We start from the raw sequence: 27,976 nt of genomic DNA on the forward strand, positions 1-27,976 counted from the left end.
ATAAAGACTTTATATGTCATTTAATAATTTTTAAAAGATTTGTTACTCTAAAACTTTGTCATGCGTGGATACCTGATTAAAGACTATAAACATACTATGAGTTATCCAAATACATATAACTATTTACATGTAATCAAATTACAACTTAAAGCCCAGTAGGAAAAGTTGTAAACACTTTAGACCTATGATCAGATTACATCTTAATGATTTTACGGGCATCCAAACGACTACTAAGTGATTTTTAAGTGCCTGCGTATCATCACACTCTGCCAGAGTATCGAAGATTTTATCAACTATCTACTCCAAAAGCAGCCGCTGCTCCAAATTAAGTGATGGGTTCTCCCACAATAACCGTTGGGAGCTCCCCTTTCCCGCTAATTTCAAATTCCAATTCAAAAACCAAGCACTCCCACCCTCAGAACCAAACCATCTCTCTCTTGCAGAGTTGCAAAAGCATCAGCCAATTCCCCCAAATCCATGCAAAAGTCATCAAAGATGGCCATCAACAAGACACCCATTTGCTCTACAACATCCTCAGATTCTGCTCCAACCACAAATCCATGGATTACGCATCCAAGATTTTCGAAAAGATCAAAAACCCAAATGTTTATCTTTACACGGCTCTCATCGATGGCCAAATCACTTCCCGTTCTTACCTTGATGCCATCCGGATCTACTCCCAAATGGTGGGTGAATCAGTTGAACCAGACTCTTACGTGATTTCCTCTGTTCTGAGGGCATGTGGTTTCCGGTCGGATTTAAATGCGGGCCGTGAAATTCATGGTCGGGTTTTGAAGCTACAGCTCAGATCCAACAGATCCGTTAGGATGAAACTTATCGAATTTTATGGTAAATGTGGGGAATTTGCAGACGCCCGCCAGGTCTTCAGTGAATTTCCTGAAAGAGATGTCGTTGCTTCAACAGTCTTGATCTCTTGCTATGCAGATCATGGTTTGACCAAAGACGCCCGTGTTGTTTTTGAAGAGGTGCCTGAGAAGGACACTGTGTGTTGGACGGCCATGATCAATGGGTATGCTCGGAATGGTCGGATGAATGAGGCATTGGCGCTTTTCAGGAAGATGCAGGGGGAGAATGTGAGGCCTAATGAAGTTACCATTGTATGTGTTTTGTCAGCTTGTTCGCAAATGGGGGCATTGGAGCTTGGAAGATGGATTGATTCCTATGTGGGCAAGTACAATATCAGGCTGAATGTTTTCGTGGGGTCCACTCTCATCGACATGTACTCAAAGTGTGGGAGTCTGGATGATGCACGGAGAGTGTTTACTGAGATGCCGAAGAGAGATGTCGTCGCTTACAATTCAATGATTGCCGGGCTCGCCCTACATGGAAAGAGTGGTGAAGCAGTGGAGATGTTCAGACAGATGGCGCAGCAAGGACTGAGACCAACCCAGGTTACGTTTGTGGCCGTTTTGAATGCTTGTAGCCATGGAGGTTTGGTAGATTTGGGATTTGAGATCTTTCATTCCATGACCAACAAGTATGGAATCGAACCACGGATCGAGCACTACGGATGTATGGTGGATCTTCTTGGCCGGGTGGGCTATCTAGAAGAGGCTTATGATTTCATTGGGAAAATGAGAATCGAACCGGATCATGTTATATGGGGGGCTCTGCTTGCTGCCTGTAAAATCCATGGGAATCTCACATTAGCAGAACGGGTAGCAGAAATTCTGGTAAATGAAAGAGCTGCTGATTCGGGAACTTACGTTCTTCTTGCTAACACTTATGCTTCATTGGGGAAATGGGACGCCGCAGCTCATGTGAGGTCAAAGATGAAGGGGAGGGGGATTCAAAAGGAACCTGGTTGTAGTTCGATCGAAGTGAACAATGAGATCCATGAGTTTATGTTGGGGGATCTCAGGCACCCGCAAAGAGAAGGAATCTATAAAAAGCTTGAGGAATTGAATGGGATTTTGAAATCAGAAGGGTATTCACCGGCGACAGACATTGTTTTACAGGACATAGACGAGGGTGAGAAGGAATGGGCCTTAGCAATCCACAGCGAGAGATTGGCAATATGTTATGGGCTCATCTCTACAAAACAGCAGACGACAATAAGAGTTGTGAAGAACCTCAGGGTGTGCGGCGATTGCCATACGATGATTAAGCTCATCGCAAAGATTACAAGGCGAAAAATCATAGTGAGAGATCGAAATCGTTTCCACCATTTTGAAGATGGGCGTTGTTCTTGTGGTGATTATTGGTGACAACAGCACCAATTGTTCAAAGACAGCACTAATCGTTCAAAGAGAATCAACCATCTCTACCACAAAGAATGTTAAACGTAGATTTCCATGTGTATGAGAGACCACTCCTGCAATTTGAGTTGACCATTCAAAATTTTCATGAAAAACAACACCCAAACCCAAACAGCTAAACTAGCATTGGATTCCACAGTTTCCCATTTCTAGGGGATTCCATGTCTACTAAAAAAAATTCGAGAAATGCCAAGTGTACTTGCCCATGGGAGATGGACAGGAGGCTTCACTGAACCATTGTTCTAAAAGTCACTGGCTTGACTCGAAACTCAGCTGATTCATTTTTGTCAGATTTCAAGCTGAGTTGCTAGGAAACTCAGAACTGTAACTGACTTGCCGAGTCATTAGGAATGTTGGAACTGTAACTGACTCGCTGAGTCACTGGGAACTCAGAACTGTATCTGACTTGAAATTGACTGGAGAGACTCAATGACAGTGATTTCGCTGCTGCTTGGCGTGACTCAATTCGAATCATTCACGTTGTGCATATGTTATTTAAAAAGGATATAAATGGGGGGGAGCAAGATTCAGAACCCAGAACTCTAGCAACGAAAGTTGGGACTCCCAACCAGCACCATTTTTGGTTTCTTGTTACTTTGCTTCTGTTTTTAAATTTTTTTATAAATATACCTATTGAAATATTTATGATCCATCTTTATATATATATATATATATATATATATATATATATATATATATATATATATATATATATTAGTAATTAAATATTGAGTCGAGTATTTGAGCCAACCCTATCCAGCTGAATATTGAGTCAAGAGGAGTCGAGCTTTCTGGTTTTTGAACTATCCACAGAACACATGCCAACATGGCACACTTGTGCAAGGTCCTGTTCAGTCTTATGGCCCATAATAAAAACCAGGCTGATCCACTTGATAGGTAGACCAGAGGTACGCTGCATGTGGATAGCTGGTCACCATGTTAAACTGATCTGGACCACCTGAGGAACTCACCAGTCTAATTTTCGGGCCATGGAATGTTCACAGCACACCAACAAGATGAATGGCCCAGATCTCAGACAAATACAGCTCATCTGCATATCTTCCACAGCCCCCTGTCCACCTCATTAGCATTCCTCCGAATCCTACTGATTATTTCAAGCCTCTTGTAATAACTGTAACTGCTCATCTGAAATCTAGCAACAAAATGCAGATCATTCTCTTTAAAACAAAGGATGAACAGAGAAGATAAAATGGGAGGAACAAAAAAAATCTTTCCTTGTAGATCGCTCGATTATTGTATAACAAAATTAGTATTGCAAAATCTGGAATATGATACACTGCAAATTCCCAGCATCAGAGGTCTGGATTTTTTTCTTTTCCACCACTTAAGAGGAATGTAAGGCTGACGGCCGCAACCTTGCTGGAAGTCTGGAGCTTTCTTCACCGTCTGATTAGATTTCAGTTTCTGGATAGGTCATTTCACCTGAATAAGCAAACTTCAGTCCCAAAGGAATCCTCACCATGAGTATCAACTTCCATTTCATGCTCTATTGGTTCAGATTCTCCTGGGTCACTTGAACCTTGGTCATTGGAAGTCCAATCAAAATTCTGCTAATTTGGGTTACCATCTTTTATGGCAGAAAGCCCCAGTGATACAACTCTAATTTTCAGGAAACCGTAAGAATTGCTACTGAAGTTTTCGGGTACCTAGAAACAGGATAAGCTAAGCAATGAGAATCGGAATAGATGTATTCAGTCATGAGGAATTATTATAGGACACTCACCCAAGGATATATACACAGTAAACTCGTGTCTCAGTTTTCAAAAGTGAGGCACTTGGTTGAGTCATCCAGACCTTCAGTACCATGGCCCACCCACTGCTGAATAATCATGCTCCAAAAATCTCCTTGATAGGGCAATCCTGTCCTTTTAATTTGTGACCACTGGAACAGTTCATATTCCACTGAAGAAGTGCCCAAGATTTGCAGATAGGATCCTCCATCTGAGAGATGGGGCATGGTCCATCCACGGCGGGGTCGCATGAAACCAACAGTTTTGATGATTGAACCACAGTCCCACTTGCATGAACTTAAAACCCGAGATTTTTTTGCATACCATTGGGCTGAGGAAGCTGTAATTCTTTTACAAGTAATGGTTTTTGAGTATTCCGATCAACCAGGAATAGTCAAGAGGAAGTACCTTAAAAAAAATTATTTTCTCTTTTTCCTCAACAACGAACCCGCACGTAAGAACATCCTGTCAACCTCATCCAGGTCCGACAATTCAACATCTTTCCCTGATGAACTGGCCTTCTTGGCATTGATAGAAATTTGACGCAGATGCTCCTCGAAATCCTCCGGCTCCTGTCCATGGTCCATCGGAAACCTTTCAAACTCATCCAAATAAAGAGGGCATTCTGCCTTCTCTCCCTCATCCCCACCTGAGTCTGTCTCAAAAATATCCGATAGAGCTTCTGAATCTGACAATGTACCCGACTCCGTCATGGAATCATCCTCCAAAGAATCATCATTTCCACTCACTGTCTTGCCAAAGCCATCTGAATAGTCCAATTGATCAGAAACTTCTCCATAACTATCAAGGTCAACATTGCCTTGGCATTTTTCACTTGTGGCATCAGTTTTATTTTCCCTCTCCTGTTTTTCTCGCACCTGAAGTACTTCGAGATCCCGCTCAAGCCTAGGAATGAAGTTTCTGAGAGCTCGGAGACCATCTCGGTACTTGGATTTGTCTAAAGCCTGCAATAAAAACAATAAAAACAACTGAACTTAATTAAAATAAAATTTAAAAGAGAGAGAGAGAGAGAGAGAGAGAGAGAGAGAGAGAGAGAGAGAGAGAGAGAGAGATGGCTACATTAAGATTTTCAGCATTTTCATTGAATAATCCAGAGCCAGGGTAAAAGACTCATTAGGGTGTATTTGGATGTACCATCGAATTGAATTGCAATTATAGTCGAAGAAAATGGAAGTATTCAAGATGTAATTTCCGTCCTTGGCAGTCAATAGTCACATTGAAGACTAGGAACCAAATTGCAGTTACACTACTTTCACATTGGATACAACAGGAACATAGCAGCAATTTGAGCAATGATTCCTCATTAACCTTTTTCATTTCGTCTTGATTAAACTGAATGTTTGCAATCAAAATTGACTTTCATGCATAAACTTGTTGATCAAAGATCGGGGCCATCTAAGGGTCATGAACTCATGATCAAAGATGATGTAGACCTTCCAAATGTCTAAATTGAAGATTTGAGCTTTGAGGGTCTAGATAGATATGATGAAAGATCAATGGTCCTAATGTGTGCTATGGACTACATTGGTGTTTGCCTACTTAGTTGTTAAGAGTTATGAATTTGGTTGAGCCAGTTTTCCCTGATTATTTCTTTTACATATTTGGTGAGCCACTTTTCAGGTATCAAACAACGTCCAAATGGCATGAAATCGGTCCGATTGAAAGCCTATTGAGTTGGCTTTTGAACAAGCATAAAGTCAATTCTGATACCATTTCATCCTTCCAGAGGGAAAAAAACTGATGCCATTTGAGTGAGTTACAGTTAGTTTACATGGAGCCTATTGGGTTGTGATAGGATTCAAGGGTGTTTTTATCATTCTTAATATTTTAGTGAAATAGATGGCTAGGATTAAAGGTAATAGATGGTTACGATTATGTTAGGGTTTCTCTTGCTTTAAGAAGGAATATATATACATGTAAAGAATCATTTCATGCAATGGAATAAATTATTATTATTATTATTATTAATTTTTGGGTGGGGGGGTCGCTTTGGCATGCGAAGAGCAGGAGCTTATTGCAATTACTAGTATAGCGGCTAGTAGGTACTGTATCCAACCCTTCTTTTTATCTTTTCGTTGCATCCATGGAGAAAATTAATGGTTTGATCTTCAAGAAAAAGGTAGGTATCCAAATCAATATCTCCTTATTCAATTTGGTAGTGCCAGTTGCCTAAAATTGGATTCTGTGTAATATAAAAGGACATTCCGTTTTTCTTTTTCTTTTTTTGGAAGGTTAAAAAAGGGAAAGCATGGCCATTTTTCAATACTTTTTCGTGTTGGTCAGACAAGTAAATTACCTGTCAATGTGGCTATTAAACCAATATTATGGAAAATGATAAGTACATATGCCTTCTTAACAACAGAAAGTGGGACCCACCACATGAAATCAGCTGTTTTAGCAGTCCTGGGTGACTTCACCGTGTGGCGTTGTCGTGCCCACTAAGGTTTGCCTTTTCCTTATATTTTTTCTATTCTGGATATTTTTCATGTGAATCGTGATAGTTATAAAGCTTCATGCAAGCTACGCTTTTATAAAGAAGTATATGATCGTTGGCCTAAGGATATGTATACTTCAGCTGGGGCCATGAGGTCATGATTGTTGATCCAGATTAGATTGCTGATCTGATTGGCCCCACATGGATAAGACTGTGCCCTGAAATATCCCTGACAAGGGTATCTTACCGAGTTGATTGATGACCTGGAAATATGATGTAGGGACATGTGATGGCCTAACCCTAGATGCATGTACAATCAAGTTCAAGAGATTCAAATAATAAAATTAATCAACTAATCGTTTTCAATCAAGGAGATTGAGCAAATCTCAACACAGAGATGAAATCATTCCGTTAGGATCATGCCCTTAGCATAAAATCACGTAAACAGTAAAAAAGGGAGGACCTCAGGATATGAGGATATCTCAGATCTAGCATAAGTCAGTCGACAATCAAGTTTCGATCCAATTCTCCTGACCAGTCATCCCTCTTTTTCGTTCAAACTAAAAGGGAATATCCAGAGATGAACGAAAGAGATGAAGAAGAGATAGGTTCGAGATGAAAGAGAGTACAGATTTTAGGGCATCAAAGAAAAGAAGACGATTGATTCTTACATTTTCCTGCACCTCAAAGATATATAAAGAATGAAAATTTGAAACTGGGATGGAATCCTCAACACCCAAGGATCAATCCTGAAACCCTTATCTCATTGGTGTCTTTTTTTTTTTTTTTTTTTTTTAAAAAAAAAAGGCATATGAACTCTCATTTATTCAATAATAAAATAGGGTTTCTCACAGGGTATATATAAGCCACAGAGAAAACAAAAAAGTATACTAAAGCACCTGAAAACAATGAAAAAAACAAAAAGACGTTTAAAACTAAAACATTCGTGCGACAGGGTGTGAAATCCGTCCCATAGGCCTACGGTCATGCTACTTCTGCACTCATAGCGCGTCAAAAAATGGGTCTGATGAACCCGGCGTCCATCCCCATTAACTCCTCCACTCCGATACTCTTTTGGCGATGCCTCCGCCTCTGATACACTCTAAAGGGTGCACCACTAATGTCCACATCAAAATAAGTGGGTAGAAAAATGGGACAACAGTAGGGAGACAATTGGATCTTTAGGATTTCTATTATGGGAACTTTTGGGACATGGTCCATCTATGGTGGGGCACATCATATTAACCGGGTCACCGAACCATGGGCCCCGCCTGTACACACTCAACGCTCAAATAGAAGTGGCTATAGGTTCAGTTTAGGTTCAATCAGGGACCCAGGGTTAGCCCAAGCCCAACCCGTCTAGTAAACTCGCCATAATTCAGGCCCTAGCTTGAGACATGACCCATAAATGACCAAGCCTGGCCCAAGAAGAGATAACAAATCCCAAGCAACCTGACCTAGTCTTTACATAAAAATAGAAAATAAAAAATAAAAATAAAAAATAAAAAGAAAAAGAAAAAGAAAAGAGAGAGAGAGAGAGAGCAAGAAAGGCCCGAATTCCAAACCTCTCATACACAAAGGCACACCTTTTACTGTTAAAGCATGCAGATGTTACAAAGAATGCTAGTGTATTGTGTATGTGGTTAGTGGTCGTGGCTCAGTGGCCCTGTATGTGGTTAATGGCCCTTTTAGTATAAGTGCATGTGCACAATTTCCTCTTCAAATGCGGTGTACTATATGCTCTATTATAATAAAATATTGTGTTAGGGCAAACAAGCCTAACACAACATCTTTCCCAAACTCTACTCCTCTCTCGATCTTCTCTTCTTTTCTTCACATTATTATCATCAAATCATTCTCTACTTGGTATTAAAGCGTACATCTAGGCATTCCGCATCCAACAGATTGAGAAGCGATACGTCACCTTGCTGAAGTCAGCAGCCGTACGGTTGACGACGGCATTATATGGACACATGGACTTTGTTTGAGCTAAAAGTTTAGGGGTTTGATAGATCTTGATTTCAGAAGATTTGTCATGATTTTTTCAGAATTTTTTGGACCTCCTTTCATAGTATTTTGGGTGAAATAAAGAAATTCGAAAATCGTGCCCATCTTCCATTTTTCTTCGATCTACCTCAACTCGGTAAGCTTTTCTTTGGTTTATTTGCTCAAGACGGACCAAAATCTCCCTCCCAAGCTACCCATGGAGGATTTTTTTTACTTAAGATTAATGTTTGAGAGGGTTTTAACTTCAAAAGGACGTGCGGCTAGGCCGTTTTTCACTCTGTTGAGCCATTTTTAACTGAGTTTCATGTTATTTTGGATGATTGCTATTTGTTTGAGGTTTATCTCTTATTATCTTAAAGGATTAAGTGAGATAGAGTTGTTTGAATCAATCCTTCTTGGCATAGGGCCTCTGTTAGCATAGGTTTATCTCTCTTGGACTCTCCCATGGCTGACAAAGGGCCCTCATCTCTTGGCATAGGGTCTCTTGAATCCAACCCCTTGCAGATTACCTCCACTAAGTTGAATGGTGGTAATTATCTTCAATGAGCGCAATCTGTAAAAGTGTTCTTAGGAGCCCGTGAGAAGTTGTCGTATAATTTAGATGATGCCCCAAGCTTTATGGATGTTACCTACAAGTCTTAGACAAAGGAGAATTATCAAGTTATTGCATGGTTGTTAAATAGTATGGATTCCTCGATTAGCCACTCACTGATATTTTTATCCTCGGCTAAAGGCATTTGGGATACGCTTCATGATATATTCTCGGAATCTCAGAATTTTTCACCGGTATTCCAGCTTATTCAAGAAATTGGTCGGTTCCAATAAAACTCAAGATCATTAAAAGATTACTATTCGACGCTTCGGGGTATGTAGGATGAGTTAGATATGTATCAGCTTCTTCCTTCCAAATGTAAAGAGGATCACAAACATGCCCATAAGTAGCGGGATGATACTCGTATCATACAGTTCATAGCTAGGTTGAATTCTGATTATCTTCCTATTCGAGGTCAGGTTGTTACGCAGGATCCTCTTCCCCCATTGACAACAGTCTATGCCATGTGTCAGCATGCTACTGTCTCTACTCTTCCTTCTCATTCATTTGTGTCACTCGAGCGTTCGACACATCTTATTGGCGATCAGTCCTCTCTTGGCCTTTGGGTACCATACTTGAGTTCAGGGTGCATTTCTGGTTTTGGTGTTCATGGTAGAGGCCGCGAGGGAGATCGCAGTCGTGGCGGTCATAGTCTTCGTGGTCGTGATGGACGTGAATGAGGACGTGATGATTCCCGCATTTGTTCACATTGCGGTGAAACTAATCACATCGTTGATTATTACTGTCAGATAAATGATCATCCTACATATGTCGCTGCTTATGTTGCATCCACAATTGCTCTTGAGACAGTCTTCCAACTCGACAGCTGAGCAGTCTACTTCAGGGGAGTCACTTATCATTTCTTGGGTTGCATATGATGCCCTTATGCGGCTTCACATTCGTGATATTCCTAAGCCATCTCACGCAGCTTCGGCCCAATCAGGTATTGCTCTTCTTGTGTCATCCTCTCCTACCTCCTGGGTCATAGACTATGGAGCTTCCTCCCATATGACTGGTAAGTCTCAATTCTTTTCCTCTTATTCTCCTTCTCCTCACACTCATTATGTCACAGTTACAGATGGAACTGAAACTCCCATCTCCGGAATTGGTTTCATCCATCTTTCTTCTTCCTTGTCTTTGTCCTCAGTCTTAGATGTGCCTCGTTTTCTATTAAACTTATTGCATGTTAGCTCTCTTGTTAAATCATTAAATTGTTCCATTAGCTTCTTCCCTTCTTATTGTTTGTTTCAGGACCTACATACGAAGAGAGTGATTGGTAGGGGGCATGAGCGAGGAGGCGTTTATCTTCTCGATGATACACCCGTTGCCGCTTCTAGCACCCTTTCTCTAGATCGAGAGTCCATGATTCGATGGCATTGCCGCTTAAGCCACCCATCAATAGCTAGATTGAAAATTTTGTTTCCCTCCTTATCTGTCAGTAAATCGTTTTGCTGTGATATTTGTGAATTGTCTAAACATCATCGTGCTACGTTTCCTCCTAGCTCTTCTAGGAGGAAATCTCAACCTTTTGTTCTGGTTCACTCGAATGTCTAGGGACCAGCTCCGGTTACCTCCACTTTTGGATTTAGATATTTTGTTACGTTTATTGATGATTATTCACGCATGACTTAGATTTATGTTTTGAAATCTAAAAGTGAAGTATTTGATGCGTTTAAAGTGTCATGAAGCGTGCACTCAATTTCAATGTTCCATCAAAACCCTTCATTCTGATAATGGGGGGAATACATGTCTACTGTTTTTCTGTCTTTCTCGCAGGAACATGGTATTTTGTCTAGGATGTCGTGTGCTCGCACACCGGAATATATGTCTACTGTCTTTCTGTCCTTCTTGCAGGAACATGGTATTTTGTCTAGGACGTCGTGTGCGCGCACACCTCAACAAAATGGTATTGCAGAATGAAAGAATCGTCATCTTTTTGAAGTTGCTCGCATCCTTCTGCTTGATATGCATCTACCTAAACATTTTTGGGGTGATGCTCTTCTAACTGCTACTTTTCTTATCAATAGTATACCCTCACGTATCATGTTTTACAAATCTTCATTTACTATATTGTATCCTCATGATAATCTATTTCCTCTACCACCTAAAGTTTTTTGTTACACATGCTTTGTTCAAATTTTAGATGGAAGTAATGATAAACTTAGTCTCAGGGCAATTAAATGTGTCTTTCTAGGGTATACTCGGAGTCAGAAAGGGTATAAATGTTTTGACCCATTGACTCGCAAGAAATATGTCTCTGTCGATGTAACCTTCTTTAAGGATATTTCTTTTTTCTCAGCTCCAGGCCGATCCCTCTGTGATCCTCTTGCAAGTCAGGGGGAGTGACTCTTATCCTCTTCCTCTTTCCACTAGTGATCATGGAGAAACTCCTCTCCCCTTCATTCAGCATCCTGTTGGTGATTTGAGTGAGCCTAAGCCTCTGCGGGTGTATCATCATTGAGATAAATCTTCACACACTCAGCCATCTACCCTTCCACTCACTTTGGATATTGGCTCAGGTGACTCTCCTATCTCGAGTTTAGATCTCCTCATTGCCTTGCATAAAGGGTCACAATCTTGTACTCAACACCCCATTAGTAATTTCATTTCATATGATCATCTTTCACCGTCTTTTCAATCGTTTGCAGCTTCCCTTCATCACAGACTATTCTTCGGTCTCTCTTACATGCTCTTCAAAGTCCTGACTGGACGAAAGCGATGGTAGAAGAAATGTTTGCTCTTGAGAAGAATCATAGTTGGGACCTTGTGTCACTTCCTTTAGGTCATAAACATGTTGGATGTCAATGGGTTTATACGATCAAGTTCCTTCCAGACGGCTCCATCGATCGCTATAAAGCTCATCTTGTTGCTAAGGATTGCACACAGACTCATGGTGTGGATTACTTCGAGACATTCTCTCTGGTGGCTAAGCTTAATTCGATTCGCGTTGTGATCTCCTTGGCTGTTAATTTATCGTGGCTCTTGTTTCAACTTGATGTTAAGAATGCATTTCTCCATGGAGACCTTACAGAGGAAGTTTACATGCATCAACCTCTTGGCTTTGTTGCTTCTCACAACCCTGCGCTTGTATGTCGGTTGAAGAAGGCTCTTTATGGACTCAAACAATCCCCATGTGCATGGTTCGAAAAAATGCAGTCAGACTCTCTTAGAGTTCGGCTTTGTTCGTAGTCATGCCGATCATTCTCTCTTTATATGTCGTCGATCAATGGGCATCATGGTTTTCATTGTCTATGTGGATGATATTGTTCTGTCCAGTAGTAATTCTGTTGAAATGAGGGAGGTCAAAGAATTTTTGAAGACCATGTTTTGAGATCAACGATCTTGGTCCTTTTCGCTACTTCCTTGGAATTGAAGTTGGTCGTTCATCATCCAGATTGGTCTTGTCACAACGAAAATGTGCGCTCGATCTTCTCATAGAGCCGGCATGTTAGGGTGCAAGCCCGCTGCCACTCCCATGGATACTTCGCAGAAGCTTCGACCAGATAATGGTGCTCTCCTTACTGATCCCGGTATGTATCGACGACTTGTAGGCCGACTTATTTACCTGACTATTACTCGCCCATATCTCTCATTTGTGGTGGACATTGTTAGCCAATTCATACAAGCACCCCGTACTTCCCATCTCACGGCTGTCTACCGCATACTTCAGTACCTAAAATCAGCCCCGGGTATTGGCCTCCGCTTTCAGTTGCATGGCCATCTTCATCTTTCTGGCTATTCCGATGTTGATTGTGCAGGTAGTACTTATGATCGCCGCTCTACATCTGGCTTATGTACCTTCCTAGGTGGCAATCTTATAACATGGAAGAGCAAAAAGCAACCAGTTGTTGCCCGGTCCTCGGCTAAAGCAGAATATCATGCTATAGCTCATGCGACGTGTGAGCTCATGTGGCTTCGCAACCTTCTTGAAGAACTTGGCTATCCTCCTTCGAATCTTGTTCCTCTTCACTGTGACAACCAAGTAGCCATCCATATTGCTCGTGCCATCCATATTGCTCGTAACCCGGTTTTCCACAAGCGAACCAAGCATATTGAGGTCGACTGTCACTTTATTTAGGAGAAAGTAGCTTCTAAGGAAATCGCCACTCCTTTTGTTCAATATGAGGATTAACTTGCCAATGTTCTTACAAAGTCTTTGAGTTGAGATGCTCTTCATCGTGTTCGTGACAAATTGGGCATGATCAACATCTATGCTCCAACTTGAAGGGAAGTATAGAGAATGCTATGTATTGTGTATGTGGTTAGTGGCCGTGGCCCAGTGGCCATGTATGTGGTTAGTGGCCCTTTTAGTGTAAGTGCATGTGCACACTTTCCTCTTCTCCTGCGGTGTACTATATGCTCTATTATAATAAAATATTGTGTGTTAGGGCAAGCAAGCCTAACACAACATCTTTCCCAAACTCTCCTCTTTCTTCTTCTTCTCTCTCAATCTTCTCCGCTTTTCTTCACATTATTATCATCAAATCATTCTCTACTGATGTTTGTTGAGATCTCTTACTTAAACATAACATATAAAAAAATGGGCAGAGCGGGCCAGGCCAAGGCCAAACGAGCACAACTCATTTACGTAATCAAGCCATGTCTTTTGGCCTGAACCTGAGGCAAAACACATTAGGATGAGCTTGAACCTGGCTTTTAAGCAGGAAGGGTTAGCTGCAGGTCAACAAAACCTATTGCCAACCTACTCTAGGTTAGTCCTGGATAGAGAATCATATGATTTCACCTTTTCCTATATATTAGTACTTAAAAAGAAAAATAATAATAATAATAATATCATTATATAAATGTCAGTACTATCATGTCTGTACTGATGTCCAGGCTTCAGGGGGCTGCTATTTTAGAGACTGATTCTGAATCTAACACAGAAACATGCCCCAAGTTACATGCACTGGCAAATATTTTCTTTTTTTTATTATTCTGTATTACACCATAGTCAGTTCTATAGTTACACAAAGCATGAAGCAAAGCAAAACTATACTTGGGTGCAGGAGCATCCCTTTCAAGAAGCAAGCTAGCGTAAGAGGTAGGAAGCGGCACCTAGTTAGAAGGATTGAGCAACTACTCGGTTCAGGCAAGACCAAAACCAGCACATTATCAGGACTCAATTCCAAGTCTCCCCTCTAGTAGGAGGGCACACTAACCAGCTCACCTAGCTAGCTAGATGCTGCACTGGCATATATCCATTGATAGAAATGGAAAGGATATGCCTGTCCTTGGATAAAAACTACATGACCTCCTGATTAAGGGAGAAACAAAAGAAGCAGCAGCAATTTTGCTGTCTCATGAAAAACAGTTAGTACTAAAGTATTCACCACTCCAACAACTTGGAAAAATAATAATAAAGGGAAAAAAAAAAAAAAAAACATAAGCTTTTTAAATCCAGAATCTCAGCTTAGTACTTTTGAGTCAGTTTCAAATAATACATGGGGTCTGATCCTCTTAGAGCAGGAGTTGCATTTTGAGTTCAAAACACATTGATTCAAAATTCTAGCTCCATCTGCCCAGTTTCATGATTGAAGAAACAGGAAAACTTCTATGCATTCCACAAAATGCAAATTCCATATGCTAGTTTCCTGGTCAAGAAGGAAAAAGAATGAGTACCTTCCTCTTGGAGAGAGTAATTTTAGGTGACATTATCTCCGTAGGTGGCTGAGAATAGTTCTTTCCTCTATACATGATGATCGTGTTCTCTTCATGTATGTCGAGCACGATTCCTCCGCTTAATCTAGCCAACTCAGCCGCAAGCTCTCGGACCTCCTCTGCTGTGAATGTCTTCACCACAACCTTCAGAGTTTGATGTTTCTTCCAGTGCAAATGCATGTTGAGAATGACCCCCTGAAAAATCCCACGCCTTCCAATGGGAACATAGTTCTTGGACTTGTGACCCATCTTGAGGTAGTAAAAGTGCTCTTCCGGCGTCAATATTTCTGGGTCGTGGGTCGTTTCAGATGAATCAGGAGGTTCAATCTTCTTTAAAGCCTGCACAAATCGGTCCTCCTTTTTTCGAGCCTGCGACATCGCTATGAAAGCAATCAATTTGCTACTCAAATGAATAAGTGAATACATGATTTTGATGTTAATGAAACTACAAAAGTAATGATCACATACACTCTGGTGGACATTAAAAAAAAATTATTTTATTTTTTTTCTTCTTTTTTTCTTTTTTCTTTTTTTGAAAGGTGGTGCTCGCTAGCCATCCGAGAGAGAGAGAGAGAGAGAGAGAGAGGGAGAGATTGATGCTCGCTAGACGCTTCTGCTCTCTCACTCATTCTAGAAGCATTTCCTCGAGAATGATGCACGCTAGGCGTCCGCTCTCTCTCTCTCTCTCTCTCTCTCTCTCTCTCTCTCTCTCTCTCTCTCGATTGACGCCCGCTAGACGTTTCCACTCTCTCACTCATTCCGCTCTCATTTTGGTGGACATAAATTACCACCCATCCTAGCACACATGCCTACGTGTCACATGAACCATATCCATGTGGGCCAAAAGGTAGCTCCACCATCAAGATCACCTGGCACAAGAATCAAACTAATCCACTTATCACTTTGGTGGACATAAATTACCATCCATCCTAGCATGCGTGCCTACGTGTCACATGTACCACATCCGTGCGGGGCAAAAGGTAGCTCCACCAAGAAGATCATTTGGCACAAGAATCATACTGATCCACTTATCAAGTGGACTCTTCAAATCAAATGTGGCACGGAATCCAATTCAAGGTATACATGTGGCACCTGATGACTGGACCAACCTCATTTCTGCACTAGATGATCTTCGTGGTGGGCCAACCTTTTGAACAGCTCAAATGCCATATACACGTGACACATCGGCCTGTGCTCCAAGGAAGCTGGTAACTTGCCATCCAACCGGGAAAATGCGATTGGCCATTCTATACTAGAATGTAAATAATTGGTTAGCCATCCAAGTAGAATGGACTCTCCATTTTCCTCATGATGTTTAAGGAACGGTTTTGTGGCTTCAATAGATATCGAAGTCCTAATAAAAGAATTTTTGTTTAAGGAGTACACCACTATTTCTAACCCAGAAACAAGAAATTCTGGATCAAGCCCTTGTCAAATGAAGTTCGTTGGTCCATATTCATCTTACAGGAAAGGCATGGAAATGCAAACTTTGCAGAACTTCTACACCCACCCAATGATAATGTCATGACATAATGATGACACAGTTTTATCTTAAACCCCATAGCCATTGCCATTGATTTGAGAAAAGAAAGTGTATGCCCCACACACACACACACACACACACACACACACATATATGAATGTAAATAAGAGGTTAATCATCCAAGTAAAATGGACTATCCATTTTCCTCATGATGTTGAAGGAACGGTTTTGTGGCTTCAATAGATATTGAAGTCCTAATAAAAGAATTTTTGATTAAGGGGTACACTGCTATTTCTAACCCAGGAACAAGAAATTTTGGATCAAGCCCTTGTCAAATGAAGTTCGTTGGTCCATATTTATCTGACAGGAAAGGCATGGACATACATACTTCACAGAACTTCTACACCCACCCAATGATAATGTTGTGACATGCATGATGACACAGTTTTATCTTAAACCTCATAGCCATTGCATTGCCATTGATTTGAGAAAAGAAAGTGTATGCCATGTGTGTGTGTGTGTGTGTGTGTGTGTAAGGTGAGTAGTAGCGTATAGCATATCATATCTAACTTAAAAGTTGAAAAGTAAAAAGTATTGAAAACAAACCTTCTTCAATTTGTACAATATCTTTTCTTCTGCAGTCATTCTTTCATACTCCTTTTTCTTCTTGTATCTGAAAAACTTGAGCCATCTTACCACTGCCCTTTTACCTTTCAACTTTTTTCTCTTTATTTTTACATTAGAATCATCATCAACAGCTACCACATTTTCAGTCTTCTTTCCCAGCTCTGCTGCTTCCTGCGCCAAATTCCTTGGCTGATACGTGTGAATCCAAAGGCACCCCATGAGATTAATACTTCCCACGTCATTACGAAGCCTAAAGGCTGGTTTATGATTGGAGACCTTGCACAAAACATCCGACAGGCCACTGCACAATGAGGATTCCTTGCATGTAAAACTCTCATGATTTTTTAGTGTGATGAACTTTTCGTACAAAACTCAAATTAATGTAATTGAAAAGCACAAGATGAGAAAGAAACGGAACACGAAGGACACAAGAAATTAGGGGAAAAAATTAAAAGAAACAAAAGTAACCAATTATTGGAAACAACATAGAATAACCAGAAGAATGGGCGGATCTCAAATCTACCAAAGGACCTACTCAAAGAAATATCTTCTTCTTCTTCTTCTTCTTTTGAAGCGTGATGGAATTTTATTAAAAAACCCGCAAGCAACATCTAAATGGGGAAAGAATACAAAAACCAAAAGGGCAAGGAACAGCTAACTACACAAAAAACCGAAATGACATCACCCAGGGACACATTTGACAGCAGCCGCCCATTCCGAAACCGGCAATGATATGGAGACAACTATAACTTCAAAGGGGGAGGAACAATTGCAAAACCGTCTTCGATTCCTCTCGCCCCATAAAGCCCACCATATGGCCAATAACGTGATTAACCACTTTGCCTTGTCTCCCTTACTCCCACAGCCCCCATGCCACACCCAAAGAAGTTCCCTAACCGAACCCGGCATGACCCATTGAACCCCAAAGCCTGCTAAGAAATAATCCCAGATTTTAATTATAAAGGGACAAAAAAAATGAAGATGTGGTCTATAGTTTCCGCTAAGAAATATCTTCTTTTGATACACCATCATTATAATAGCCTTGCCCCAGCTATTTGGAATTGGCCTCTTCGTTTAAGTTTTAACATCTAAAGAGAATAAAATTACAAAGAACAAAGTTGACAGAAAGAAATAAAATTAATAATAATAACATATATATATATATATAGAGGGAGAGAGAGAGAGAGAAATGTTGACACGCAACTAGGTGTACGTCCAACTAGTTGGCATGTGGGGGCCACCATGGTGTTTGTATGACATCTCATCCATCCAACAAGGTTATCCCACCATAAAAATGGGATGCCCAAAATCAGGACAATCCAACCATGAAAATGGGATGCTCCACGTAAATGTGGAGTTTTTAGTTGTTGTTTCATGGTTTTCTACGGTGTACCCCACCTAATAGTTGGATCAACCTGATTTTGGGGGCATCTTATTTTCATGATGGGATAATCTTAATGGACGGGCAAAATGTCGTACAAACACCATGGTGGGCCCCACACGCCAACTAGTTGGACATACGACTAGTTGTGTGTGTGTATGTGAGGAGGAGGAGAGGGGACACAATCCCTTGGCTAATTAAGCTGGAAAGATGCAAAAGCTTCTTCTTGGTCCCTTTAGTGGAAAAAATGTACAGGCCAATCATAACTAGCTAGAAGTTGAGGATCTTTCTAATCTGTAAGAGGCTTACTTCCTGAAAAAACCCTAGTTCATTCACTAGACCACGTCTTATGATTAAATGAAAAGGTTTCATCAAAGTCAGTATATTTTAAATCCAAAAAAAAAAAAGTTTTTATAAAAAGACAAGGCAAAAGAGATTACTCTCCAAACACAATTTACCTAGGGCATTTGTCAAACTAAAAATTCACAATCAAATCTATAGTTTAGGGCCTTAGACATGGATTTAAATAGTAGTTTTAGAGCGTGACACATGAGGTAATGTTTTAAATAGCTAACATTGCGTAGCGTGTAGCTTACGCTATTTAGCGTGAGCTAGCTTTTCATGCTATGCAGCTTATGAAAATAGCTTAAGTAAGGGCATTTTCACACCAGGCTCGAGTGGGGTGGCCTATGAGATGTAGGGGCACACTCAGGGTGGGAGGCCCATGTGAGGCGGGTGGCTCATGTGAGACGGAACCTATGGTTAGTTGTCCCGCATCAAAGTGGTCTTAGAGTGGGAGGTTTCGTGTTCGAGACTCCTCACCAGAGGTGATTAGTGCAGGGGCATTTTCATACCGAGCTCGAGTGGGGTGGCCTGTGGGATGCAGGGGCACACTCGGGGAGGGGCCCACCCGTGTGAGGTGGGTGGCTCATGTAAGGGCCCCACCCGTGTGAGGCGGGTTGCTTGTGTGAGGCGGAACCCATGTGATGTGGGGCCCATGAGGAGGGTTCAACCAAGGACCTAACCCATGAGATGTGGAGCCTGGGCTATGAGGTAAAGGGATTGATTCGTCATGCTCTATCAGTTCAAGCTTTTAGAGTAAGTGATTAGTTGTTATGCATCATGTAACCTACACGACACACCAATTAGCATATCCTACATGCTATGTAGCTTACACTACAAGTTATTCTTCACTAAACATTAAAACTAATTAATGGTTTCAATTATTTGTTATATTTTTCTACTTCCAATAAAGATTAGTTAATGTTTTCGATGATTTTGGTAAGGTAACACAAGAAACCTATTAAATCAGTTTCGGTGTTATTTATTTATCTTTATACTTAATCTTTGCTTTGTTTTACATATTATTCTAGGATGTGTTTGGTTGATGAATTTTCATGATATTTGGTGCAACCAAGTGCAACCTTAATTAAAAATTTAGAAGTGGCTATGTAGCTTAAGCCTCATGCTTCAAAGGGGTGAACGCTACGGGACACGCTGTTCACTATTTAAAACCCTACCATGGAAACTAAAACCAATATGACTTGCCTTATATCGGTCTGTATGGATCAATTTCAACTTCGTTTCTGTTTGGTGAATCATATTGTTTCAACCAATGTTTTGAGTATCGATATCGGGGGCGGAACAAAAAGGCACAAAAACAACACAACACGGAGCATATTGAACCCATATCGGACAATACAAGCCCGTATTGACTACTTTTTTCACGGCCCAAAAGATTTTGAAAGTTTATCAAGAAAATAGGAAAAAAGTAAAACGCCGAAATCTATCATCTTATCGTCGTCGTCGTCATCATTATTATTATTTATTTTTAACAGCTTTCTTTTTCCCATAGAATCAAATCTGTCATCTTTTTATATTTTTAACTTGTATTGCATAGCATCGTGTACCAAAACATCCTTTGACAAGAACATTGTCTGTCAGCTTGCACGGTTGAAAGTCAACCAAATAAGCTCTAATCAACACATATAAAGCGTGATTTGATAGATTAGGGCCCACTATGTTGAAACACAACAAAATGAAGAAGAAGAAAAGAAAAATAGAAGTGATGGTTTTTCCCTTTTTCTAATTTTTCTAAAAATGGTTCATTCCATTTATATTCATCAAATATTTCTCAAATCTTGTGATTTGATCTACAAAATAGCCCAATCATCAAAAGCAAATGAGTTTGAAAACCAATCCGCTACATCCATTTTAGCCTGTCTAAAAAGCTCTGATGCACCCACTAAGATTGTGGAAGCACCGGTTGTTCCTCTCTAACCGTAAAGCCCATAATCCGGCTGGTAAGGCCAGCCTCCATGTCTTTCCCACCCAACCCCCATGCTAGGAGAGGAGAAAGCTTTTAATTGACTTTGGCATCACCCAAGCCACACTAATCATACACAAAAAATCTATCCTACAACTCCTCAATAAAAGGCAATGAATGAAGAGGTGGTCAGCCAACTCCTCACTCCGCATACAAAGCAGGCATACATTGGCAATCGGCATACTCTTCCTGAGAATATCAATCATGATTGCCTTATTCCAAAATACCAGGGTGCATCTGAATTCAGGGAATTCAGACCCATTAGTCTCATCAGTAGTCTGTATAAGATCTTGGCCAAGGTGCTTGCCAATCGTCTACAAAAAGTTATTGGTTCGGTCATTGCTCCTAATCAATGTGCTTTCATTCCAGGCAGACAGATCATTGATGGAGCTCTCATCGCTAATGAATGTCTTCATTCCTACCATCGTTCCAAGAAATATATCTTTTGCAACCTGGACATGGAGAAGGCTTACGACCATGTCGAATGGGAAGTTCTTCTGTATCTGATGACTCACATGGGTTTCGGTCTAAAATGGAGAAGATAGGTCCAGGAATGTATCAGTTCAGCCCATTTTTCAGTCCTCTTAAATGGAGCCCCGAAAGGCTTTTTCAAGAGTTCACACGGTCTCAGACAAGGCGATCCTTTATCCCCCTTCCTCTTCCTGATCGTTGGCGAGGCCCTCTCTGCGATGCTGCACAAAGGTCAAATGGAAGGAATCCTTAGGGGAATTCATATGAAAGGAATTCCTGTCCCTCTCTCTCACGTTCAGTTTGCGGATGATATTCTCATCTTTTCGGAAGCCTCGACAGAATACATGTCCAATCTGCGAACTACAACCAGGTGCTTTGAAGTTGTCACGGGCATGAGGGTGAACATGACCAAAACTAAGATTTTTGGGATCAATTTGGATCCCCATGAGGTCAACAGTCTAGCTGAGCTTCTGGGGTGCTCCCACGGGTCCTTTCCGACAGACTTTCTCGGCCTCCCTTTGTGCATTGGTAAACCGAAGCCACACCAATGGGATAGAGTCATTCAGAGATTCCACCACCACTTGGCTGGCTGGAAAACTCGCTATCTATCCAGCGGGGGGCGTCTTACGTTGATCAAAGCAGCTCTTTCCAATCTGTCCACCTATTTCATGTCGCTTTTTCAATGCCCTGTTGCGGTTCTCAACTCCATTGATGCTCTTCGTCGCAATTTCTTATGGCAGGGAAGGGAAGACAATTATAAGTTTCCTCTCATGAGGTGGAAGCAGGCATGCACGTAGATAGAAGATGGTGGAGCTGGCATAAAAGACTTAAAGATGATGAATCAGGCTCTTTTAGGTAAGTGGACCTGGAGGCTTGGCAGAGAAAAGGATTGCTTGTGGAATAAAATTATCAAGGGCAAATATGGGACTTCTGCTGGGGGATGGTGGACGAGTGAGACTTCCCCTCATAGAGTCTCCTCAATATGGAAAGGTATCTGCCGTATGAAACAAATGGTTGTGAAAGGTATTGGTTTTGAAGTGGGAAGGGGAGATTCAGTCCGCTTCTGGACTGATACATGGGTAGGTGACTCCCCATTGAAAGAGAGATTCCCTTCTATTTTTTGGATTGCAGTAGGAAGAATAGCTTTATTTCTGACAACTGATAAGACAGTTTGGAATATTGAAACTAGAAGAAACCTTCAGGATTGGGAAATTACGGACCTGGCGGATCTCTTGGAATTCATTCATCATTTTCATCCTAATCATTCTCGGAAGGATAGTATAGTTTGAAAAGCAAAAAGTTCTTCTCTTTTCTCCGTCAAATCTCTCTTCAAGATCCTCTACTCTTCCAGAGGAGTCTCCTCAGTGCACTGTCCGCATTCTTTTTGGAAGTATGATATTCCTCCTAAGATTCAAGTGTTTGGGTGGCTGGCCGGAAATAACAGGATCCTCACTGTGGATAATCTCCGGAAAAGAGTTTTGATCATTCCTAACGTCTGCTTGTGTTGTCTTGCTGCTGAAGAAACTGTGAACCATCTTCTTATCCATTGCCCGTATATCTACTCTATCTGGACAGCCATTCTCCCTTACTTCAAGGTTCTTTGGTGCTTTCCAAGAGATGTGGACACTCTACTTAAAGCCTGGCATGGTGTAGGAATTGGAAAACAACTTACCCGGGTTTGGCGTTTAGCTATTATGGCTACTTGGTAGGCTGTTTGGACTGAGAGGAACAATAGGTGTTTTCGGAACATAGCGAAACCTCCCCATATTCTGTCCCCCTTGGTCAAATGCACGATTGTCGAATGGGCATCCCATATGGATGGGATCAATGTTGATTTTCTTTTCTTTAAGGATTAATGGTTTCTGCCTCCTCAGCAGATTCCGTTCTCCTTTCTTTTTCTTTTTCCCCTTTAATGCAAGTTATCTTTCAAAAAATAAAAATAAAAAATCATGATTGCCTTATCCCAATCCACCAATAATGCTAGCGCTGCAACTCATTCCAGCCCACCAACAAAGCGAGCAATCAATGCTCCTTTCATTCTTCAAATATGTAACTCATAGTTAGTGTTTAGGGTTTTAGGCCTATCTATGGTGCTTGTTGTCTTCCACACAACAACAAAACCACAAGTATTTAAAAGAGGTAAACAAATGGAAATAGGTTTTGTAATATAATAATAGTAAGTCGATGGTTTCTCAAATCCAAAGTCAACATCTGGGTTAGTGATTGGGTTATAGGGATTTAGGAATGTTGGCATTACTGGAAAACCTAAATTCTCAACAAAAGTTTGATTCTAGTTGTCAAGTTTTTGAACTATGTGCAAAATGCCATTGAATTAGTATTAGAAGTGCCCGTCCCTTATTTCTGACAATTCATACAAAAGCCAATCAGGGAAGGTTGTGCGTAACCATCAGGGAGTTGCGTAGTGTATTTGAAGATCTTCAAAGGTATGCGAAGAGGATTTTGCAGCAATACACCTGGTGTTTATCGAGCAACGCCATGTCATCCGCTAAGAGAAAGTGGTCGAGCGAAGAGTGGTCGCGCTTAAGCAGTTATCAGGACAAATGGCGGGTTTAGAAGTAAGTAGTGATGAAACGGTTATAGCAACCGTTAGAACGTGGGAAGCATCCAGATCAAGGTGTTCCGTATCGGTAACGATGGCCGTAATGATCACCACCGTCACCGATATGGAGAATTAGTATAACAGCCTATATGGGGGGGCGTAACGGCCTATATGCTTCCGTATCAGTTGAATTTTTATTTTTATTTTGCTAAAAAAATTTGGAAAAATATGCAGAAAATCCAAAATAATGTAAATGTTCCAAATATACATTCATTTTTAGTTTTGAATATGCTTATAATAGTGTAACGATCCACTCTCTGCTGAGAATGTTGTATCAGGCTGTCTGATGAATTATGAACCAGACAACCTGGGATTGACTGTGAACATTCTATATTTAATTTTCTAATTATATAATATCAATGATAAATTTATTAGAATAAATGTAATACCAAAACATCTCACATTTGCACGTTTTACGTTACACACCTCGCGAGTTGCAACTCATGTACATTTCATTTCAACATATAGATTCCAAAGACTTTTGTGTCCTATTATGTAATTTTTCTATATAACAATTTGATATCATTTCTCCCTTAAATTGGAATGTATAGCACCATTGATTTGGGACTAATCTGCTGGACCACTCCATGCCCGAAATTGGCCTCAAATTCATCCAATTTATTCGCATTTATCCCACCAATGGATCGGTGGACATTTATTGGATGGTAAAAAATAAAAATATCAAATGGTCTTATTTCAAAAAATAAGTATCAGCAAATTAATAGTTAAAATCGTTCCAACAATTTGATTTTGGAATTGTGACTTAGCAACAACGGTCCCATATTTTAATTGGTTAATTTTAAAATACATGCCTCATACATAATTTTTTTGGGCACGAATTAGGTGGGACTCTGATTGATAGCATAGCACACCACACACCACCAACCTCAATGGTGTGTTAATTTGACGAAGTTTTATGGGCTCCACCCTGATGTATTTTTTAATATCCACTCCATCCATCCATTTTGCCAAATAATTTTAGGGCACGAGCCAAAAAATGAGGTAGATCCAAAGCTCAAGTGGACCACACCACAATAAGCAATGGGGATAATGGCGCCCACTATTGAAACCTTCCTAGGGCCCACTATGATGTTTATTTTCCACCCAACCAATTCATAAGGTCACACAGACCTGAATGAAGGGAAAAAACAAATATCAACTTGATCCAAAACTTTCATGGCCCCTAAGAAGTTTTTAATGGTGGGCATTTAATCACACTGTTTTCTTTGGTGTGGTCCACTTAAGCTTTGGATTTGGCTCGTATCTGAGCTCATGCCCTAAAATAATATAGAAAAATGGATGTGCGATGTAGATATAACATATACATCATGGTGGGGCCATAGAACTTCGCTACGTCAACATGCCACTAAGGTCGGTCGTGTGTGCTGCACTACTTAATCCGATTGGGTGAGGCCCTGAACGTAAGGCCCATGTCGATGTGTGTTTTGCCATCCATTTGTTTTGCCAATTCATTTTAGGGCATGGCCCCAAAAATGAGGAAAATTCTGATCTCATGTGGACCACACGGTAGTGTTGAATTCCCACCATTAAAAACTTCTTGGGACTAAATGTTTTGGATCAGGCTACTATTAGTGTTTTCCCTTCATCTAGGTTTGCGTGACCTTATCAGCAGGTTGGTGGTTGGATGGCAAATAAACATTACAGTGGGCCTTGGGAACCCATTAATGGTGGGCAAATAATCCGTACTATGTGGTCCACTTGAGAGTTGAGATTTGGATTTGCTTCATTTTAGGGATTGCGCCCTAAATGAGCTAGAAAAACTAATGGACAGCATGGATATACAACATATATCGATGTGAGCCCACGAAATAGTGTGCATGCACGGGCAACTCCATACACCATTGGACTATTAAAAAAAGCCCTTAAACATGGTTGTGGATTAGCCAAGTTTCGTTTTGGATTAAAAAGGGGGGAGAGAGAGAGAGAGAGAGAGAGAGATATAGAGAGAGAGAGGGAAAATGAAAAGAGAAGAGGGAGGGAGAGCAAGAAAGGGCAAAGAGGGAGCAGCGGCAGCAGCTGTAGACGCAGCCACAACCGCTGCAGGCTCCTAGTAGTAGAAGAAGAAAATGATGAGAGATTGAGAGAAGGTTGAGGCCACCGCAATAGCCACCGCAACCTCGTAGAAGAAGAAGAGAGACCAAGAGAGCTACGGCGTAGAAGAAGAAGAAGAAAACAAAGAACGTAAGTAATTTTTTTTTCAATTTTTTTTTCTTTTGGAAATTGCTATTACAGGGGCCGTAAAGGCTGTTACGCTTCAAAATTTCACCCATGCCCCATTTCAACCCCATATCGCGTAACGGTCACGGCCATTACCGATACGAAACGGCTGATATGCCCGTATCGTAACCGATTTCGCACACCTTGATCCAGATGGTCAAGTTAATGCTATAAATAGCAAAAGGAATTCAACAGGAGAATTCGTCTCATACAAAACCAAACCAAACCTATCTTTCAATTATTTGTCAATTACATTCCTTGGCATAATCTTTCAATTATCTGTCAATTACATTCCTTGGCATAATCTTTCAATTATCTGTCATTCCTTAGCGTAATCCTTTACTTTTACCTGCCATTTACATTCCTTAGTGTAATCCATAGCAGTTATCAAAGTAGCCATTAACTTTAGCTGTAATTCGAGTCTATGCTCATACGCTGGATTCAGTTCAGATATCAAGAGGTGTTCTACAGTTGTTCTCTGCGGCCGACTGTAAGAATTTTCTTTCTATTTATTTGTATTGAAAAGAGAAAGTCCTTTCGTACAGAAGGTAGAGGTGTGACCCATTTTCAGAGGACGAACCCTACCCTCTGATTATCGCATGATCATCTAAAACAATATTGTGCAAGTGACTGAATAGGCGACCGATCTTATTAGAAATCGGTCATATATGGCCGATTTCAACGTATTTGCCTATTTTGGCGCTTGGGGTCGTAGTTGTTCGGTTTAAATTGAGCCGCACATTCAATTCTGGCACGCCCGCACTAACCACATGACCGAGATTGAAACAACAACAATAAGAAGTAGAAGAAAGGAAAGCAAGGAAAAGAGTGGAGTAGAAAAGAGAAGAAATACAGAGAGAAGTAAAAGCGGCTAGAGTTTTAACCAAAGTTACACAATACATTTTCTCAACCATGAAGTACAAATTTTCACCACCACAATTAGGGTGTAGGACCCGCTTGGATCCTTTGGTCAATTTTGGATTGGCCAATCTATGCATTTGGGCTCAATCCCCAGTTCAAGGCCTCCAATAATTAGAATTGATAAGTCCACCTACCACCAGATCCCAAAAGTAGAGATTGACAACTCCCCAAAAAAAGTGGTATTCCCCCCCCCCCCCCCAAAAAAATAATAATAATAATAATAATAATAAATAAAAATAAATAAATAACCCTAACCAATGGTCTTTTTTCTCCAGAAGTTGTCCCACCATCATTCAACCACCAACCTTACGCATCCGTTTTTTCATTTTTTACTTGTTTACTCTATTGCAACCATAGGTGCACTATATTCGTATTCTTATTAATCAATCAACCAAACACATGCCAAGACCAAACAAAAGATTTGCCAATTCCAGAATAAGCAATCGATGATTGACCGCTCCAAAGATTCATTACTATCCTATCCAACCATCGAATCAAGCCATTACCGTATATATACAGAACCGAGCTAAACAATATGGGTATATAAATAAAGAGAGAAGCTATGTTTTCCTCAAACAATATAGGTAGTTTCCTCGAGCATTGAATCTGCACACACAGGTCCCGCGTGACATTATGGGTCCGACTGCGGATGGACCGTGCCCCAGAAACCTCCCCGAAGGAACAATCCAAACCACTAGCCTCCAAATATACATTCAACGAAGAAACAAAAATGCCCACTTCTAGAGTCGTGGCCTTCAAATCAAGGAGATTTTTGGGTCATAGTTATCCATCCAAAGTGGGGTCCATCAGATAAACGGTCTGGATCACTGAACCATCTGCACCACTTGTTCAAACCAACAAACCAATGATAACTGAACACGTCCTTGAGCCGAGGATTTTAAATAAGAAAAAAAAAATCGACAAAAAATGGATATGGAATTTATATTCCGCAAAGAAAATAATTTGCAAGAAAAGGCATGGAATTTGCAGAAAGCCAAGTGAGGGAAGGAGAAATTACCAGATGTGATGGAAAAGGGATGTTTGGGAACATTGCATGGCGATTCTCAGATGAGAATACAAGAGGGATTTTAGCGCTTGAGATTTTCTAAGAGCCATCGAAGCAAAAAAAAAAAACCTCTCTCTCTCTCTCTCACAGCAAGCTGC

At 40.7% G+C, this 27,976-nt stretch overlaps 2 protein-coding genes across 4 annotated transcripts; one reads left to right on the forward strand and one right to left on the reverse strand.

Annotated features, from left to right (window-relative positions):
* Nucleotides 1-155: 155 nt before the first annotated feature.
* LOC131246382 (putative pentatricopeptide repeat-containing protein At5g59200, chloroplastic) lies at nt 156-2,744 on the forward strand. Its single transcript, XM_058246460.1, has one exon. It carries the CDS (start codon nt 333-335, stop codon nt 2,226-2,228), a length of 1,896 nt encoding a protein of 631 aa, XP_058102443.1. The 5' UTR covers nt 156-332; the 3' UTR covers nt 2,229-2,744.
* Nucleotides 2,745-3,492: 748 nt separating this feature from the next.
* LOC131246383 (uncharacterized CRM domain-containing protein At3g25440, chloroplastic) lies at nt 3,493-27,976 on the reverse strand. Of its 3 annotated transcripts, none has more exons than XM_058246463.1 (5): nt 27,831-27,976; nt 16,835-17,131; nt 14,707-15,114; nt 4,439-4,995; nt 3,493-3,946 (listed from the first exon to the last, which is right to left on the reverse strand). In XM_058246463.1, exons 1-4 carry the CDS (start codon nt 27,861-27,863, stop codon nt 4,450-4,452), a joined length of 1,284 nt encoding a protein of 427 aa, XP_058102446.1. In that variant the 5' UTR covers nt 27,864-27,976; the 3' UTR covers nt 3,493-3,946; nt 4,439-4,449. The 3 variants fall into 3 exon arrangements, with proteins under 3 accessions (XP_058102446.1, XP_058102444.1, XP_058102445.1); XM_058246461.1 differs by having other exon boundaries at nt 16,835-17,156; XM_058246462.1 differs by having other exon boundaries at nt 16,835-17,173; nt 27,831-27,973.

Source organism: Magnolia sinica, chromosome 5, assembly GCF_029962835.1.
Source record: "Magnolia sinica isolate HGM2019 chromosome 5, MsV1, whole genome shotgun sequence".
Lineage (NCBI taxonomy): Eukaryota > Viridiplantae > Streptophyta > Magnoliopsida > Magnoliales > Magnoliaceae > Magnolia > Magnolia sinica.

Excerpts from the sequence above, each read along its gene's own strand:
- LOC131246383 (XM_058246461.1), bottom strand. The coding sequence starts at position 27,928 with ATGGCTCTTAGAAAATCTCAAGCGCTAAAATCCCTCTTGTATTCTCAT. Across the intron at positions 15,115-16,834 it reads TATTGTACAAATTGAAGAAG|GCTCGAAAAAAGGAGGACCG; the intron begins GTTTGTTTTCAA and ends GCGATGTCGCAG. Across the intron at positions 4,996-14,706 it reads TTACTCTCTCCAAGAGGAAG|GCTTTAGACAAATCCAAGTA; the intron begins GTACTCATTCTT and ends TTTTTATTGCAG.
- LOC131246382 (XM_058246460.1), top strand. The coding sequence starts at position 333 with ATGGGTTCTCCCACAATAACCGTTGGGAGCTCCCCTTTCCCGCTAATT.